General features: G+C 41.0%; 1 protein-coding gene across 1 annotated transcript; it reads right to left on the reverse strand.

Annotated features, from left to right (window-relative positions):
- Window positions 1–6,599: 6,599 nt before the first annotated feature.
- Window positions 6,600–8,933, reverse strand: LOC138901489 (uncharacterized). The gene is made up of 5 exons (XM_070189259.1): window positions 8,855–8,933; window positions 7,974–8,554; window positions 7,470–7,574; window positions 6,962–7,379; window positions 6,600–6,832 (listed from the first exon to the last, which is right to left on the reverse strand). The coding sequence occupies exons 1-5, from the start codon at window positions 8,931–8,933 to the stop codon at window positions 6,600–6,602; spliced, it is 1,416 nt and encodes a 471-aa protein (XP_070045360.1).
- Between the last annotated feature and the right edge of the window lie 7,005 nt (window positions 8,934–15,938).

Below are 15,938 nucleotides of genomic sequence, written 5' to 3' on the forward strand. Positions count from 1 at the left end.
CCCTTTGGGACCCACAAGGTTGGTTGAGATTTATCTTGCTATATAAAGTTGTGATCTTCGTCTTCAAGCCTTGTATTTGACCCAAATCAGACCTAAAACTCTCTCTAGACACTTTGAACATATCCTTAGGGTTTTGAAGCAAGTCTATCATACGCAACTCAAAATCAAGAGGCGAACACGTCAACGCGATCCTTATGACATAGGTAAGACTTTATTGTCCTCCATTCTCCTTATAAGTCGAGTTTTGGAAAGATCTTAATGGATAAGAAACGTTGTAACCTCTTTATATTAGATATAAAAGCATAAGGAATGGTGTTGATCAAAGGGAACAAGGCTTGGAAGCAAAAATACAAGAGGTATGTAGGGTTTTCATTTCATTTTCGGCATGATTTGGTTTAGCTATGTTCGATCCTTTCTTCTTGATATTTTTAGAGTTTTTCAAGGGAAATTTCAGCTTGTATTGTATCGTTTTATATTATTCAATTCCATATGTGATGTATTAAAGAAACTAGTTTAAGTTGGTACTTCAAAACACAACAAAAACAAAAAGGGCGAGTCGCCCATTTGGCCTATGCCATCCGGACTTCCATTTGTTCTGCTCCTTTGATGTTTTTATGTATACCTAGACCTAATATGATCCTAATAGCTTAATTTATGATTATATAAGCTTAATTATAATGTTTTAATTCTTAGATTATTCCTAAATCATATTTAGACTTTCATGTCACAAGTTACACATTATGAGCCGACATTAGGTTCATAATTCTATTTTATTGATCATTTGACACTATTATGGGATATATGGATCTCCTTTAGTTTGATATTATCATCTTGTCCAGGTATCCATTCTCGTGTATATTGTGGTGCTTGCTTTATCTTTTTGGAATCATCCGGTTTTAGGGGAAACTCTGCTGAAATATTTGGAAATTCGAAGAGTTGGACAAATTTTGAGTTCCTTGGTTAAATATTTACTCTAGAGGGATCCTAATGAGTTAATTAGCCTTAGCATATCATGTACATAGTTTCTCCCTACAATACGTATAGGCTCCTCAATCCAACTTATGTATAAAGAGCGTCATATTACATTTGTGATTTTGTTTATGGTTTCCTTCATGATATCTTGAGTCCATATGATGATGCTAAATGTGTTATGCCTCATACATGCTTACATTGATTAAGATGGGGGGATATAGCCCACAACTCCAGTGAGACCCAATGATTATATGTTGAGGGAGATAGCCCATATCGCCATCCGAGCCTATTGATTATATATTTACCTGCTCGGGGAATATAGCCCATAACGAAAGTCAAGTATGTTATATATGAGTATATAGCTATAGTTTACATTGCACGGCTATACACAAGGCTAGTTCAGATGTACAGTTACCTGATTGGGGGGATATAGCCCATAACACCAGATAAGTACCAGTTCGGATAGTAGTTTAGTTTCAACATAAACTTCGATTCAGTTCAAAATCAGTTCCTAGTTCAGACTCTTGTTTAGCTTTTAGCTTATATTCAGATTTCCAGCTTATAGTCATACTTTAGTATGCTTTACATATGGGTTCCACCCTATATACTTTGTATGTATCATACTCATGTCCTTTCCTAGGCGTTGCATTTCATGTCGCATAGGTACAAATAGATTAGCGCTCGAGCCACATTAGTAGGCCATCCGCCAACTGTTGTAGTCACTCCGCTTACTCCCGAAGTTACTTATCTTTTGGTATGCATACAATCAACTAGTTTGGGTATGGTGGGTCCCTATTCTATCCACTATCTGTAAGTTAAGCACTTCTAAAGGCCTGTAGTTATGCACCTGTGCAGTTAGTATATTTATATATGTTAACTTGTGTTAGCCTTGACGACTTTCTAGATTGTACAGTTCTTATCAACTATGCTTATGTTTGTTTAGTTTACCAATTTATATTCATGATTAGTATTTTATTAGTAGGTTTAGTGTTGATCGACACTTAGTGTCGGTTATCCGTCGTGGCCCTAGGCTGGGTCGTGACAGCGGAGTTTCCTTTACTCTATTTTAGCTGTCAGGAGCAGTATCTGGGTGGTGGCAAGCTTACAAGGAAGGTAGCCCAGATTATCCATCCCCGCTCAATTGGGCTTAGTTTTCAAATATGTTCTTGAGGGAGTTTGTTCCCCACACACTCTAGGATGCATGGTGCACAAAGTTTGAGCACTTATGTCAGGGGACTATGTCAGTATCTGAGTATGCCATCAGATTCAGTGAGTTGTCCAGACATGCAGATGCTTTGGTTTTTATAGTCAGAGATCGAGTGCGTGGATTCATCGAGGGGCTTGGTTATTGTCTTAGATTTAGTATGGCTCAGCATTTGGTGACAGATACTCCATATCACTAGTTTGTAGAGATCACTTGGAGGATGGAGTGTATGCGGGGAGAGGAAAGGAAGGACATAGAGGCCAAGAGGCCTCAACATTCTAGAGTATTTAGTGGTGCCCGCTCATCAGTTTGAGCTCATCATGGAAGAGGTTATATGGGTCGACCAGTTTATTCAGCACTTCCAACTAATCATCGTGCCCCTACTATCCCAAGGCTCAGGTCACCCATTATGCATAACCACTTTCTAGTTCACCTCATGCATGGGGTGCCTTTAGCGGTCAATCTAGCCAACCAGGCTAGAGTTAGTTTTAGCAGCCACGTCCCAGAGAGCTTGTTTCGGGTGTGGTGATAGCAGGCATATTGTGAGGGACTTCCTTAGTCTTAGAAGGGGTGAACCTCCATAGACTCCACAGGTTCCACGGTTTCCCCAAGGTCCATAGGGTTCAGAGGCCATGGTTGCTGCTACAGTTGCAACTCCACCTGCACCGCCAGCTAGGGGTGTGGGTCAGGCGGGTAAAGGTCGCCCTAGAGAGGGAGGCCATGCTTGTTTTTTATGCTTTTCCGGGTAGGACAGAGGTTGTTTAATTGGATTCTATCATAATAGGTATTGTTCCGGTCTGTCATAGGGATGCTTCAGTTTTATTTGATCCGGGTTCCACTTATTCGAATGTGTCATCTTACTTTGCTCCATATTTAGATATAACTCGTGATTCCTTGAGTGCTCCTGTATATGTGTCCACGCCTGTGGGAGATTCTATTATTGTAGGCCGTGTTTATCGGTCGTGTTTAGTCACTATCAGTGGTTATGAGACTAGAGTTGATCTATTCCTAATCGGTATGGTAGACTTTTGTCACGCCCCGAACCTGGGGGGGAGGGGGGAGACAGGCACCCGGTGCCTCACCTATCCTTGCATACCAACTTGCGATTAAGGGACTCTGAACATATAATGTCATACTTTGGTCATGGGCCACATCGCAAGACAATTTGCGAAGCAAAATATAAAACTAAATGGAAACTAACGCTGACAAAACATCGATATGAAGCTAGGCCGGCAAGGCCGTCCTATCTACTACAACTGATAAACAAACAAAATATATATATACAAGGCCTACAAGACGAACATACTGCACTAACTGACAGGTTATGTCTACAAGCCTCTACTGATGGATATACTGTGATCGGAACAGGGCTCTGACCTACCCATAGCCTATATACATATATACACAAGATGTATACAAAACCTCTAGACCCGGCAACTCCGAAGGACGTGGAACTTACCAATAAAGCTGAACTCGTGCAACACCTACTGAGGAGGTCTACCCGTCTGTCTGTCTGAACCTACACGCATGAAATGCAGCATCCCCAGAAAATGGGACGTCAATACGAAATAATGTACTGAGTATGCAAGGCGATAAAATAACTAAAAGCAGCAACTGAACTGATAATATAATAACTGAAAGTAACTGGGAGTCAAAGATGATCTGGAGGTATACTTACCTTCTGATAGTGACTCAACTCTCTCAATATAATAAGTAAAATAAATGCCCGGCCTTACAAGGCTCGGTATATATATATATATATATATATATATATATATATATATATATATATATATATATATATATATATATATATAACTACTCCATCGTAGTAGGCTCGCTCATAGGCGCTCGGTCAGACTAGGATCTATATCTCGACCAACTGGGCTTGCTCATAGGCGCTCAGCGATAGTAGGCTCAGTATATAACTTACCATCTGATCAGAGGTTGTCCAATAGGGGCCTGCCCATCAATTATAGCTCAATGGTAATGAAAATACTGTAATACTGTATATCTAAATGAACAAGAAACGGGAAACCTATTTTAGGGTCAAAAGCGTGTTAATACTTTGCCTTGAGATAATGAAATAGAATAACGTAACCAAGCAACACTTGATTTATTTTTAAACTCCATGCTGCTAGTTGAAAACAAAAGAAGCATAGGCTATTATGCATACCAAAGAATATTTGCACTTTTGTCACTTAATAGAAGGACCTGCAATTCTTAAACAGTGATTATAATATCCAACTTCAACTAAGAGTAATGCAGACTCAGTCCCCACAAATAACCTCTTTACATGCAACTAGCTGTTGAATCTGCGAGCTAGGTAGAGTCCATAAATAAGTATATATAGAACCTATTCTCTCTTGACTGGAAGAAGACAATACTCAATGGAATAAAAAGTCCCGATAAGGGAGAATACTGTAACTTATGAGACTAGGAAAATGTACATAAATTCCGGAATATGAATATCTCTTTATGCCTTGTTATCAAACTCATGTAATTACGAGATCATGCCAAAATAAAGAAAGGTCTTAGCCTTAACATACCTGGAGTAGGGAAAAATCCCGTTGTTATTACGCAATGCAAATTTCATATGAATTTCTTTACAAATCTAAGAACTGCCGTTGCTATTGTAACATGAAGTCTCATGATGTAAACTTCATCTTTACATGAAGTTCATGCTGTTGCTAATATGAACTTCCAAAATCTCCTCCAAAAATTAATTTTTGATATCAATAGAACATAATTGTAAAGATAGTAACAGAGACATTCCTTCTACGTTTTTGATGACTAAGTGTATTGTCCATGTGTCTTTCTAATTTAGTAGCCTAAGTCAATAGTCATTAGACATTTCTCCACTTGCTACCACGGGGGGGGGGGGGGGGGGCTTTGTCCCCACCTACAATTATAAATAAACCCTTAATTACATGGTTAATCTCCTGTTAAACCAATAGTTGACCAATTACCCACATAATTAAGAATTATCTCAAATTACTTAAAATACTACTCATTTTTAATACACTTTATACATCATACTATCATGGTCATATGGTACTTTGTATTGCACTAGTCCATAAATACGGGGTATTATAGCTTGGACCGTATGTTATTCGAAATTGCCAAACTTCAACGAAACTCATTTTCTTCTATTTCCTCACCCTCTCTCTTTCACGAATTTAATCATCACGTGTTTGAAATAGCATAATGCTTATAAGCCCAAAATAACCTCATTTCCGAACATACATCGATTAACTTGCGACGAAACTTTATCGTATGAAGACGCGAGATGTAACATTCTTCCCCCCTTAGAAACATTCATCCTCGAATGTTTATTCTTAGAGACTTTGGTAAAAATTTATTTTGGAGTACATCATCCGTGGGCACCACCCGGGTAGGATCGCCAATGCACTTCCGTAATATAGATACGTGAAAAACCGGATGGACAGACTCCAATTCCGACGGCAATTCTAAATCATAAGCTACTTTGTCCACTCTCTGAATAATCCTATAAGGCCCAATATACCGTGGGCTAAGCTTGACTTTTTTGCCAAACCTCATCACGCCTTTCATAGGCGACACCTTTAAGAATACCCAGTCATTAACCCTGAACTCTAAGTCTCGTTGTCACACATCAGAATATGACTTCTGACGATGCTGGGCTGTCAACAGTCGCTCCCGGATAAGCTTTATGTTTCTATGGCCTACTGAACTAGGTCTGGCCCATGTAATCCAGATTCTCCAACATCAAACCGCCCTATAGGAGATCTGCACTTACGCCCATACAAAGCCTCGTACGGAGCCATCTAGATACTGGAGTGGTAATTGTTACTATATGCAAACTCGATAAGAGGAAATGTTCATCCCAACTACTTTTAAAATCCAATATACATGCTCGTAACATATCCTCAAGCGTCTGAATTGTGCGCTCGACTTGTCCATCAGTCTGTAGATGAAAAGTTGTGCTGTGATTCACCTGAGTCCCTAGACCACTCTGAAATGACCTCCAAAAATGTGCTGTAAACTAGGCCCCACGGTCAGATATAATAGATACCGGTGCTCTGTGTAGCCGTACTATCTTCTTAATATATAATCTTGCATTGTCTTTTGCTGTATATGTAGATCTGACCGGTAGGAAAGCTTATTTCGTGAGCCTATCGACTATCACCCATATGGAATCAAATTTACGATGAGAACGAGGCAAACCCGTGATAAAGTCCATGTTTATCGCCTTCCATTTCTACGTCGGGACCTTTATAGTCTGCATTAGCCCTCCGGGCTTCTGGTGCTCTACCTTCACTTGCTGGCAACTAGGACACTGAGCGATAAACTCAGCAATATTCTTCTTCATATCGTTCCACCAGTACACATCCTTAATGTCAAGGTACATCTTCGTTGACCCAGGATGAATGGAGTACCACGACTAATGTGCCTCTGACATAATCCTGTCTCTTAGCCCTACTACATATGGAACACACAAACGACCCCTATATCTGAGAACTCCATCTCTCTTGATCTCTAACAATGGCTTCTTCTGCTGTGGAACTCGCTCTCTCAACTCGACCAACTCTGGATCCTCGTATTGCCTCTTCTTTACTTCAGCTATGAGCGATGATTTTGCAGTATTTTGGAGTACAACTCCACTATCACCAGAGTCTACTAATTGAACCCCCAAACAATCCAATTGATGAATCTCTCTAGTTAATTTTCTTTTTTAGGCCTCTACATGTGCTAAGCTACCCATAGATCGGCGACTTAAGGCCCCTGCTACCACATTAGCTTTGCCTGGATGGTAGAGAATGTTAACATCGTAATCTTTCAATAACTCAAGCCATCGCCCCTGTCGTAAATTTAATTCTTTCTGCTTGAAGGTATATTGCAGGCTTTTATTATCTGTAAATACATCAACATGAATGCCATATAAATAATGACGCCATGTCTTAAGTGCATGGACAACTGCAGCTAATTCGAGGTCGTGGGTCGAATAATTCCGCTTGTGCGTCCTTAACTGCCTTGAAGCATACGTAATTACTTTCCCATGTTGCATCAGGACACATCCTAAGCTGACACCTGAGGCATCACAATATATGGCATAACCATTTGGACCCTCTGGAAGTGCTTGAACTGGCGCTGAGGTCAACCTGTACTTAAGCTCCTGGAAACTCTGCTCGCAAGCCTTCATCCACTGAAACTTAGTTGCTTTCTGCGTCAACTTCGTTAATGGTGCCGAAAGGGAAGAAAAACCCTCTACGAACCTTCGGTAGTATCCTGCTAAACCTAGAAAGCTACGAACCAATGTCGGAGTGGTAGGTGTAGGCCAAGATTTCACAGCCTCAATCTTCTGAGTGTCTACCTTTATACCGCCATCGGATACAATGTGTCCCAAGAATGCTAAAAACTTCAACCATAACTCACATTTAGAAAACTTAACATACAATTTACTATCACGGAGGGTTTGGGGTATTGCTCATAGGTGGTCCGCATGCTCATCCTCTAAACGTGAATAAACCAAAATATCATCAATAAATACTATCACGGACTTATCTAAAAATGGCTAGAATAGGCTATTCATCAAGTCCATAAATACGGAAAGTGCGTTCGTCAACCCGAAGAACATGACAAGGAACTCAAAGTGGACATATCGAGTCCTGAAAGCTATCTTAGGAATATCTTTCTCCCGAACTCTGACCTGGTGGTACCCCAACCTCAAATCTATCTTTAAAAAGCATCTAGCTCCCTACAACTGATAAAACAAGTCATCTATCCTTGGAAGTGGATACTTATTCTTAATAGTTACCTTGTTCAGCTGCCTATAATCGATACACATCCTCAGCGATCCGTCTTTCTTCTGTACGAACAGTACAAGTGCACCCCAAGGTGATATATTGGGCCTGATAAAACCTCTCTCCAGCAAATATTTTAACTGCTCCTTTAACTCCTTTAATTCGGCAGGTGCCATTCTATACGGAGGGATGGATATTGGTTGAGTTCCCAGAAGCAAATCGATGCCAAAATCAATCTCTCGCTCTGGAGGAACACCTGGAAGTTCATTTGGAAATACATCTGCGTACTCTTTTACTACTGGAATAGACTGGAGTGTAGGTATCTCAACATCTATATCTCTAACTCGCACAATATGATAAATGCACCCTTTTATGATCATTTTCCTCGCCTTTAGATAGGAAATGAACCTACCTCTGGGTGTCACTGTATTACCTACCCATTCAAGGACTGGCTCACCCGAAAAATGAAATCTAGTTGTCTTTTCTTGACAATCAATAATGGCATAGCAAGCTGCCAACCAGTCCATGCCCATGATAGCATCAAAATCCAACATCTCAAGCTCAACTATGTCAGCTGAGGTCTGACGACCACAAACTGTCACCGTACAACCTTTGTAAACCCGTCTAGCAATAATCGATTCTCCGACCGGTGTATATACCGCAAAAGGATCACTTAGTATTTCAGGCACTATACCAAACTTCCCCGTGACAAATGGGGTAATACAAGATAAAGTAGATCCTGTGTCTATCAAGGCATAAGCATCGTGAAAGAAAATGGTCAACATACCTGTCATAACGCCTGGTGAAGACTCTTGGTCTTGTCAACCCGATAAAGCATAGTTACGATTCTGGTTACTACCTGAACTGGAACCTCTACCTCTACCTCGACCTCTACCTGCCGAATACTGAGACTCATGCCCTGAAGGATGCACAGACATAGATGATCTTGTTGTTGAATTCACTGGTTGTGCCATATCCCCAGAATCTCTATTTGGGCAATCTCGCATCATATGCCCCGGACGTCCACATGTATAACAAGCTTCATAACCGGCTCGGCATTGTCCCAAGTGTCCTCTACCACAGATGTCACACCGTGGCAGAAATGACCATGTCTGCCCTGAACCTCGTTGTTGCTGCAAACCCAACGCCCCTGAGCTCTCACCTGGTCCTGACTGAGTACAACGGTCATACCTGTAACCCTGTAACTGAGATGGCGGAGGCCTATAACTACCCTAAGACTGCTCCTGAGACCTGGAAAATCTCATCCTCTTATGCTGCCCTGACTCGGTCCTCTCCGTACCCTCCTGCCGACGCCTACCTCTTTCTATATTCTGGGTAAATGCTTGAATCTGGAGATATCCATACTATCCTGCAGTGCAGCGGTGGCACATGCCTCGATCAACTCAGGGGCTAACCCTACTATAAACCTATAGATCCTGTCCGGCATAGTAGCAACTATAGATGTTGCATATCGGGCCAATGAGGAGACTATACTCTCGAACACTCATATTGCCCTGCTTGAGGGCTAGAAACTGATCGACTCGATCCTGTCAGATCTCCCGCGGTAAGTACTGGTCAAGGAAGGCATCCGAAAAATTGTCCCAAATAGGTGGAGGTGCATCACGTCCCCTGGACCTCTCCCATCCCTCATACCAAAGGATGGCTATATCTCGGAGTCGAAAAGCTACTAGCTCAACTACCTCTTTCTCTGTGGCATGCATAACCCGAATGATCCTGTGAAGCTGATCTATTAAATCCTGCGGGTCCTCCCTCTGATCTGTCCCTGTGAACTCTGGGGGACTCAAAGCAATAAACTCTCGGACCCTTGAACTCCCAGACCCCTCAGAAGATCCTACAATAGCGGGTGCCCTAGCATGTTGCTAGGTAGCTACCAATTGTGTCAACAAATGCACCGCACTCCTCAAGTCCTGATCTGATGGAATTGGAGGGAGAACTGGATGTGCGGTCTCCCTAGGAATCTCCTCAAGTGGTAGAGGAGCCGGTAATAGATGGGTAAGGTCTCTTTTTGGGACTCCGATTGGGCCCCATCTACTGGGGGTACCCTGCTAGTCCCCTCACCTACTTATGTATCTCTCCTATGGGTAGCCGTAGTCTTCCTAGTCATCATCATCTGTGCATGCAAATGCCAACGCGTAAGTTTAACTAAAAAATTTCCTATAACTCAGTTCTACAGCATGATTTAGATTTGGAAGAAGGGTAACCAACTCCTAAATTCCCCGTAGTCTCCTGCTTATATAATGTGGTGCACAACACATCTATAAACAAGACCCTACTAGACACGGCTTGTAGACTCCCTAGGACAGAACTGCTCTGACACCACTTTTGTCACGCCCCGAACCTGGGGGGCTAGACCGGAATCCGGTGCCTCACCTATCCTTGCATACCAACTTGCGACTAGGGACTCTGAACATATAATGTCACACTTTGGTCATGGGCCACATTGCAAGACAATTTGCGAAGAAAAATATAAAACTGAATGGAAACTAACGCTGACAAAACATCAATATGAACCTGGGCCGGCAAGGCCGTCCTAACTACTACAGCTAACAAACCAACAAAATATATATACAAGGCCTACAAGACCAACATACTGCACTAAATGACATGTAATATCTACAAGCCTCTACTGATGGATATACTATGATCGGAACAGGGCCCCAACCTACCCATAGCCTATATACATATATACACAGGATGTACACAAAACTTCTAGACCCGACAACTCCGAAGGACGTGGAGCTTACTGATAAAGCTGAACTCGGGCAACACTTACTGAGGAGGTCTACCCGTCTGTTTGTCTGAACCTGCACGCATGAAATGTAGCATCCAAGAAAAAGGGACGTCAGTACGAAATAATGTACCGAGTATGCAAGGTGATAAAATTACCAAAAGCAGTAACTGAACTTATAATATAATAACTGAAAGTAATAGGGAGTCAAATATGATGTGGAGGTATACTTACCTACTGATACTGACTGAACTCTCTCAATATAGTAAGTAAATTAAATGTCCGATCTTACAAGACTCGGTATATATATATATATATATATATATATATATATATATATATATATATATAAAATAAACTGCTCCGCCGTAGTAGGCTCGCTCATAGGCGCTCAGCCAGACTAGACTCTGTATCTCGACCAACTGGGCTCGCTCAAAGATGCTCGGCCATAGTAGGCTCAGTATATAACTTACCATCTGATCAAAGGTTGCCCAATAGGGGCCTGCCCGTCGATTATTGCTCGATTGTAATGAAAATACTATAATACTGTATATCTAAATGAACAAGAAACGGGAAACCTATTTTAGGGTCAGAAGCGTGTTAATACATTGCCTTGAGATAATGAAATAGAATAACGTAACCAAGCAACACTTGTTTTTTTTAAAAATTGCATGCTGCTAGTAGAAAACAAAAGAAGCATAGGCTATTCTGCATACCAAAGAATATTTGCACTTTTGTCACGTAATAGAAGGACCTGCATTTCTTAAATAGTGATTTTAATATACATCTTCAACTAAGAGTAATCCAGACTCAGTCCCCACAAATAACCTCTTTACCTGCAACTAGTTGTTGAATCTGCGAGCTAGGTAGAGTCCATAAATAAGTATATATATAGAACCTCTTCTCTCTTGACTGGAAGAAGACAATACTCAATTGAATAAAAAGTCCTGATAAGGGAGAATACTGTAACTTATGAGACTAGGAAAATGTACATAAATTCCGGAATATGAATATCTCTTTATGCCTTGTTATCAAACTCATGTAATTACAAGATCATGCCAAAATAAAGGAAGGGCTTAACCTTAACATACCTGGAGTAAGGGAAAATCCCGTTGTTATTACGTAGTGCAAATTTCGTATGAATTTCTTTACAAATCTAAGAATTGTCGTTGCTATTGTAACATGAAGTATCATGATGTAAACTTCATCTTTACATGAAGTTCATGTCGTTGCTAATATGAACTTTTAATATCTCCTCCAAAAATGAATTTTTGATATCAATAGAGCAGAATTGTAAAGATGACTAACATAGACATTCCTTCTACGTTTTTGATGACTAAATGTATTGTCCATATGTCTTTCTAATCTAGTAGCCTAAGTCAATAGTCATTAGACATTTCTCCACTTGTTGCCACGTGGGGGAGGCTTTTTCCCCACCTACAATTATAAATAAACCCTTAATTACATGGTTAATCTCCCGTTAAACCAATAATTGACCAATTACCCACATAATTAAGAATTATCTCAAATTACTTAAAATACTACTCATTTTTAATACACTTTATACATCATACTATCTTGATCATACGGTACTTTGTGTGGTACTAGTCAATAAATATCGGGTATTATAGCTCGGACCATATTTTATCCCAAATTGCCAAACTTTGACGAAACTTATTTTCTTCGATTCGCTTACCCTTTCACCTTTAGGAATTTACTTATCCCTTGATTGAAATAGCATAATACTTGTAATCTCAAAATAATTTCCTTCTCGGACTTATGTCGATTAACTTAAGACGAAACTTTAACGTATGAAGATGCGAGATGTAACAACTTTGACGTGATATTAGGCTTGGATTGGTTGTCGCCCTATCATGCTATTATGGACTCTCATGCCAAGACTGTGACATTGGCTATGCTAGGGTTGCCGCGGTTGGAGTTGAGGGTTATATTGGATTATATTCCCAACAGGGTGGTGTCCTTTTTGAAGGCACATCAAATGGTTAAGAAGGGGTGTGAAGCATATCTAGCCTTCGTGAGGGATGTAAGTGTTGATACTCCTACTGTAGAGTAAATTCTAGTAGCTAGAGATTTCCCTGGTATGTTTCCAGCAGACCTACCAGTCATGCCGACCGATAAGGATATCGATTTTGGTATTGACCTAGTGTTGGGCACTCAGCCCATTTCTATTCCACCATATTGTATGGCACTAGTAGAGTTGCGAGAATTAAATAAATAGCTTCAGGAGTTTCTTCATAAGGATTCATCCGGCCGAGTGTCAAGAAGAAAGACAACTCCATGAGGATGTGTATTGATTACAAGCAGCTGAAAAAGGTTACAGTCAAGAACAAGTACCCATTACTAAATAGTAATGATATGTTCGACCAACTTCAGGGTGCTTGGGTATTATCAAAAATTTACTTGAGGTCTAGGTACCATCAGTTGAAGATTTGGGATTCAGGTATTTTGAAGGCTGCTCTCAAGACTCGCTATGGTCATTATGAGTTTTTGGTGATGTCATTTAGGCTAACCAATGCCCCAGCAGCATTTATGCATTTGATGAACAATGTATTCCAGCTGTATCTTAATTCTTTCGTCAACATGTTCATTGAGGATATATTGGTGTATTCTCGCAGCTGGGAAGATCATGAGTAGCACTTGAGGGTTGTGCTTGATTCGGTGACATTTGTCGGCCATATGGTGATTAGTGAGTGTACTAAGGTGGATTCGAAGAAGGTGGAGGCAGTTCAGAGTTTGCCAGACTGTCTTCTGCTATAGAGATCCGGATTTCTAGGCTTGGCTGGTTATTATCACTATTTTGTAGAGGGGTTTTCATCCATCGCATCTCCTTTGACCAGATTGAGTCATAAGGGTGTTGTATTCTGGTGGTGCGACGAGTGTGAGGAGAGCTTTCGGAAGTTCAAGACTGCCTTGACCACAACTCTAGTTCTAGTTTTGCCGTCAGCATCAGATTCATATACAATTTATTGTGATGCTTCGCAGATTGGCATTGGGTGTGTGTTGTTACAATAGGGTAGAATGATCGCTTATTCTTTGTGTCAGTTAAAGCCCCATGAAAATAACTAACCAATACATGATTTGGAGTTGGAATCCATTTTTCAAGCATTGAAGATTTAGAGGCACTATCTTTACAGCATGTCTTGTAAGGTATTCACAAATCATCATAGTTTTCAACACTTATTTAAGCAAAAAGCTCTGAACTTAAAGCAGTGGAAGTGGTTAGATCTGTTAAAAGACTATGATATTACCATTCTTTATCATCCCATGAAGGACAATGTGGTGGTCGATGCCTTGAGTAGGAAGGCAGAGAGTATGGGTAGCCTTATATATATTCTAGTTAGGGAGAGACCGTTAGCACTAGATGTTCAGGCTTTGGCCAATCAGTTCATGAGGTTGGATGTTTTGGAGCCTAGCTAGGTTCTTACTTACATGGTTTCTCGTTCTTCTCTGTATGGGTGCATCAAGGTGCGTCAGTATGATGACCCCCATTTGCTTGTACTTAAGGACACGGTGCAGCTCGGTGATGTCAATGAGGTTTCTATTGGAGATGATGGGGTGTTGCGGATGCATGGCTAGATTTATGTGCCCATTGTGGATGGACTACGTGATTTGATTCTTACAGAGGCCAACAGTTCATGATATTCCATTCATCTTGGTGCCACGAAGATGTATCAGGATTTGAGGCAGCACTAGTGGTGGAGAAGAATGAAGAAATATATAGCGGAGTACGTGGCTAGGTGCTCGGACTGTCAGTAGGTGAATTACGAGCCTCAGAGTCCGAGCGGTTTGCTTTAAAGGCCTGATATTGCAGAGTGAAAGTGGGAGTGTATAACCATGGATTTCGTTGTTGGAATTCCACGTACCTTGAAAATATTTGATGCAGTGTGGATTATTGTGGACAGACTGACCAAATCTCCATACTTTATTTCAGGTTGTGACTACCTACTCTTCAGAGCAGCTGAGTGAGATTTATATCCGCGAGATTATTTTTCTTCATGGTATCCCAATTTCTATTATCTCTGATCGAGGCACGCATCTCACATCATATTTTTGGAGATTCATGTAGTGTGAGTTAGGCACACAGGTCGAGCTGAGCAAGACATTTCACCCCCAGACAGACTGGCAATGCGATCACACCATTCAGACTCGGAGGATATGTACGTGCATGTGTTATCGATTTTAAGGGTTCATGGGATCAATTTCTGCGGCTTGTAGAATTCACCTACAACAACATCTACCATTCGATTATTCAGATGGCTCCTTAGGAGGCCTTATATGGGAGGCGGGGTCATTCTCTAGTTGGCTGGTTTGAGCCAGAGACTAGGTTGTTGGGCATTGATTTTGTTGGGGATTCCTTGGAGAATTAAAGTCAAGTTGATTCAGGATTGGCTTCGTACAACACCGTCTAGGCTGAAGAGCTATGGTGATCGGAAGGCTCGGGCTGTACCATTTATGGTGGGAGAGAGGTTTTTGCTAAGAGTTTTACCCATGAATGGTCTGATGAGGTTCGAAAAGAAGGGAAAGTTGAGCCCTAGGTATATTGGTCCTTCTGAGATCCTTGAGAGGATTGGTGAGGTGGCCTACATACTTGAATTGCCACCCAGCTTTTCTGGTGTTCCATGTTTCCATGCTCCGAAAGTATTTTGGTGATCCATCTCATGTATTAGATTTTAGCTCGATCAAATTTGACGAGGATTTGACTTATATTGACGATCCGGTGGCTATATCGGATAGACAGGTCCGAAATTTAAGGTCAAAGAACATCACTTCAGTGAAGGTTCAATGGAGGGCCAACTGGTCAAGGTGGCAACTTGGGAGACCGAGCATGACATGAGGAGTCATTATCCTCACCTTTTTGGCACTTCAGGTATGTCTTTATGCAAGTTCAAGGACGAACGTGTTTTTAGTAGGGAGGGAAGAATGTAATGACCCGATCGGTCGTTTTGTGTATTTGAGCCTCGTTTCCCCTTTTGAAGCTTCCCGCATGTATATTTGTATTTTAATGACTTGCGGTGTTAGCTAGTTTCATTTGGGAATGTTTTTGGGTTGATTTGGACACTTTGGTTCTTGGTTTATAAGTTTCCCTAAGTTTGACTGTAGGTTGACATTATGTCTATCGGGTTCTAAATTTTGTTTATGGACTTGGAATAGGTCCGTTTTTCTATTTGGAACTTGTCTACAAAATATGATGTCATTGAGAGTTGGTTTG

Source organism: Nicotiana tomentosiformis, chromosome 11 (genome assembly GCF_000390325.3).
Source record: "Nicotiana tomentosiformis chromosome 11, ASM39032v3, whole genome shotgun sequence".
Classification (NCBI taxonomy): domain Eukaryota; kingdom Viridiplantae; phylum Streptophyta; class Magnoliopsida; order Solanales; family Solanaceae; genus Nicotiana; species Nicotiana tomentosiformis.

Coding starts and splice junctions, on each gene's coding strand:
- LOC138901489 (XM_070189259.1), bottom strand. CDS start 8,933: ATGGCACAACCAGTGAATTCAACAACAAGATCATCTATGTCTGTGCAT. Junction 8,555..8,854: donor TGAGTCTCAGTATTCGGCAG/GTAGAGGTCGAG, acceptor GTACGGTGACAG/TTTGTGGTCGTCAGACCTCA. Junction 7,380..7,469: donor CACCTACCACTCCGACATTG/GTTCGTAGCTTT, acceptor AAGTTGACGCAG/AAAGCAACTAAGTTTCAGTG.